The 3,526-nt window shown below is 37.8% G+C and overlaps 1 protein-coding gene across 1 annotated transcript; it reads left to right on the forward strand.

Moving 5' to 3' along the window:
• The first annotated feature begins 374 nt into the window (after positions 1-374).
• LOC136071457 (LRR receptor-like serine/threonine-protein kinase EFR) lies at positions 375-3,225 on the forward strand. Its single transcript, XM_065782781.1, has 2 exons — positions 375-2,085; positions 3,134-3,225. The coding sequence occupies exons 1-2, from the start codon at positions 375-377 to the stop codon at positions 3,223-3,225; spliced, it is 1,803 nt and encodes a 600-aa protein (XP_065638853.1).
• The last annotated feature ends 301 nt before the right edge of the window (positions 3,226-3,526 follow it).

Genomic DNA, 3,526 nt, shown 5'->3' on the forward strand with positions numbered 1-3,526 from the left:
ATTACTGATTTAATTAAAATTTCCCAGGTCGCCTAAAGTCTTTTGGGTAGGGTCCGCAATTTGCACGATATACATAAGGTTCAATCTTCACATTCTTATCAATAGCGTTTTCTCTGAGCTCTAAGCGCAGCAAAATCAAACCCTCTGCTTCGTTTCAACAAACTAAATCCCACTGGTTGCAAGCGCGACTTTGAATGGGGCTTTCCCAGATGAGTTTAGCTCCCCCACCTTCACAAACCTATTCCTTTTGTATGTGTGTCTTAATTTTTTTATGCTGGTATGGCATATTAATCACCTCTGTGGTTGGCGGCAATAATGAGAAAGACCGGTTGGCATTGCTCGAGTTCAAAGCTAAGATAACTCAGGACCCTCTCATGGTTATGAGCTCTTGGAATCACAGCATCCACTTCTGCCAATGGGGAGGGGTCACTTGTGGTCACCGACATCAAAGGGTGACTGTGCTGGACTTGCAATCTTCTAAACTGGTAGGCTCCATATCACCACATGTTGGAAATTTAAGCTTTTTAAAGAGTCTAATCCTCCTAAACAACAGCTTTCATAATGAAATCCCTGTAGAAATTGGTCGTTTACACAGATTGCAATTCTTACGATTGGCCAATAACACACTTAGTGGTGAAATTCCTAGCAATTTATCCCGTTGTGCAAACCTCATAGTCTTTCATGTCAGTCACAACCTTTTGGTTGGAGAAATTCCTGCAACGCTTAGCACCTTCTCAAAGCTCCAAATTTTTGCCATTCACAACAATAATTTGACAGGGAGTTTTCCACCTTCTTTAGGAAACTTATCATTTTTAGAAAAGTTTTCTGCAGCTTACAATAACTTGGGTGGGATTATCCCTGATTCTTTTGGACAATTGACCAAACTTTCATTTTTTGGTGTGGCTGTAAATAATTTGGTTGGTATAATTCCCCCCTCAATGTTCAATTTGTCTTCATTAATACTATTTGATGTTGGGGTCAACCAAATCCGAGGGAATCTTCCATGGGGCTTAGGTATCACTCTACCCAATATCGAAATATTTAGCATTGCTGCGAACCAATTGACTGGATCTATCCCTGTTTCAATATCTAATGCCTCAAATCTAGATCAACTTCAATTGACCGAAAATAAACTAAGTGGAAAAGTTCCTTCTTTCGAGAAGCTAAATAGAATTTCGATTTTTAGCATTAGTTCGAACAATCTTGGAAATGGATGGGCAAGTGACTTGAATTTTCTCTGTTCTTTGACGAATACCACCTATTTGACTTTATTGACCATAAATAGCAATAACTTTGGGGGAGAGTTGCCCGAGTGCATCGGAAATTTCTCAACTATTCTTACCAGACTATCTCTATATGAAAATAAAATATCTGGAAAGATTTCTAATCAAATAGGAAATTTGATCGGCATGGAGAGACTCGAAATGTGGAACAACAAAATATCAGGTAATATTCCCTTTGAAATAGGAAAGCTTCAAAAATTACAAGTTTTGGATTTATCTAATAATAATTTCTCTGGGAGTAATCCATCATCTCTTGGAAATTTATCGATTGTGATAAACTTGCGATTACATGCAAATAATCTTCAAGGCAACATCCCTCTAAGTCTAAGCAAATGTCGAAATTTGATAGAGTTGTATCTTAATAATAACAATCTTAGTGGTTCAATATCCCCGAAAGTCATTGGTCTCTCATTCTCCCCAAATTTTCTAGATTTTTCTGCCAACCAATTCACTGGTATCCTTCCCAGTGAAGTAGGAAATTCTATAAATCTAGAATATTTGAATATTTCTCAAAACAAGTTGTTTGGCAAAATTCCAGCAAGTCTTGGTAGTTGTGTAAAGTTGCAAATTTTCTCCATGAGTAGAAACCTCTTCCAAGGGACCATTCCTTCATCTTTGGAATCATTAAGAGGTCTTGAACAATTAGATCTTTCTAACAATAACTTGTCTGGCAACATTCCAAAATTTTTTGAGCACTTTCACTTTTTGCAATTTTTGGATCTATCTTACAACCATTTTGAGGGTGAAGTACCAATAGATGGAGTATTCAAGAACACTAGTGCAACTTTGATTAAGGGGAATGGTAAGCTTTGTGGGGGCATAGCTCAATTTCATCTTCCCCAATGCAAATACAATAAATCCAAGAAGAGGAAGTTATTTTTTTTTTTTTTTTTGGTCATGGCAAGTTTGAATTGATTATGGGAATGTATGATGCCGGGAAAAATTTCGCCCACTACATATACATTCACAATAGATTATACTCTTTTGAGCTTGATGCATACATAATTTTAATCATAGAAGAGAATTAATAAATGGTAGCACATAAAGTTGTAGAAAAAACGACCAAAGGTGTTACATAGAAATGGTAAAGTTGTTATTTACAACTATTTTGTGTTGGCCTTAATTCCATGCCAAATTTGATTGTAATTCTGTTTAATCTTATGTACCCTGTATATTATGTGGGATTTCATTGTATGGGTTGTGTGTGAGAGAGAGTGTGAAGACTCAAGACAACATTGAAGATCAAAGGAGTTTTCGCGGGTAGCTCGCGAGAAGACTTCCTATGAAATGAAGCCATGTGCACAGCACATGACAGGAATGCGAAGAGTCATGACAGCTGGTTTTTGCAAGTATTTCACGGGTAAAGCCTTCCTGCGAGATACCTGTGAAACATTCTGTTTTACTATTTTGGCATATCTGCTCCACTATGTCTTCATCCACACTATATAGACCATCATTACCTACATATTGAGAGGAGTGTTTTTCAGAGAGAAAACTCTAGTGATAACCCTTGAGAGTTAGAGATTGTCATACTCACAATCTTTTACACAATCCATTATGGTTTTCCTCAACTCCTAGCTCTCCATATCCAAATCCTTGAGAGTATGATAGCCTAAGCACTTACCACAACAATCTTGAGTGTAAAGTGAGGTTTTTGTGCTATTGGGAAGCATTGGAAGAAGCCATTTGTTTGGTGGATGCAATCGGGCTGAATTGCGTGACCTAGACAGCTAGAGAAGACAAGGCTTCATCAAGTCAATTGGTCGCAGGAGCTTGGAGGGCTCAAGTACATAGGGTAGACTAGGCTTAGAGGGTTTCTTGTTATTCGTGTACTCCAACTTATTCTCTAGTGGACCGATTTACCGCTTGGAGGGCAGCGGAGAGGTTTTTCGCCGAGTTCTTCAGTTTCCTCTTCGGTAACACATCGCGGTGTTATGCTTAGAGTAGTCACATTGTTAGTTCGCTCGCATTTACTCTATTCCGCACTTAGTTTAAGTTAGAGTAAAATCAACCGAGTCATAATTTTTAATTTGGGGGTCTAAACAGCTCTTGTGTTTTCACACATATTCGAGCATTCAAAAATAAAACTGGATTGATAACGCTTCCTAAGGTGCCTTTATTCCATGCCTAGAAACATTTTGGGATGGGTAAATGCTAATCTAATGTGGTGTTAAGAACTAAGAAGCACCATCATTTTAAATTTTAAATGGGATGAGAAGAAACAAGGAGTGAATTTTATCATG

Source organism: Quercus suber, unplaced genomic scaffold, assembly GCF_002906115.3.
Source record: "Quercus suber isolate HL8 unplaced genomic scaffold, Cork oak 2.0 scaffold_315, whole genome shotgun sequence".
NCBI lineage: Eukaryota > Viridiplantae > Streptophyta > Magnoliopsida > Fagales > Fagaceae > Quercus > Quercus suber.

What these genes read in the sequence shown, in the direction of transcription:
- LOC136071457 (XM_065782781.1), top strand. Translation starts at nt 375, where the DNA reads ATGGTTATGAGCTCTTGGAATCACAGCATCCACTTCTGCCAATGGGGA. An exon ending in AACTTTGATTAAGGGGAATG is followed by an intron (nt 2,086 to 3,133) that starts GTAAGCTTTGTG and finishes CTTATTCTCTAG; the next exon opens with TGGACCGATTTACCGCTTGG.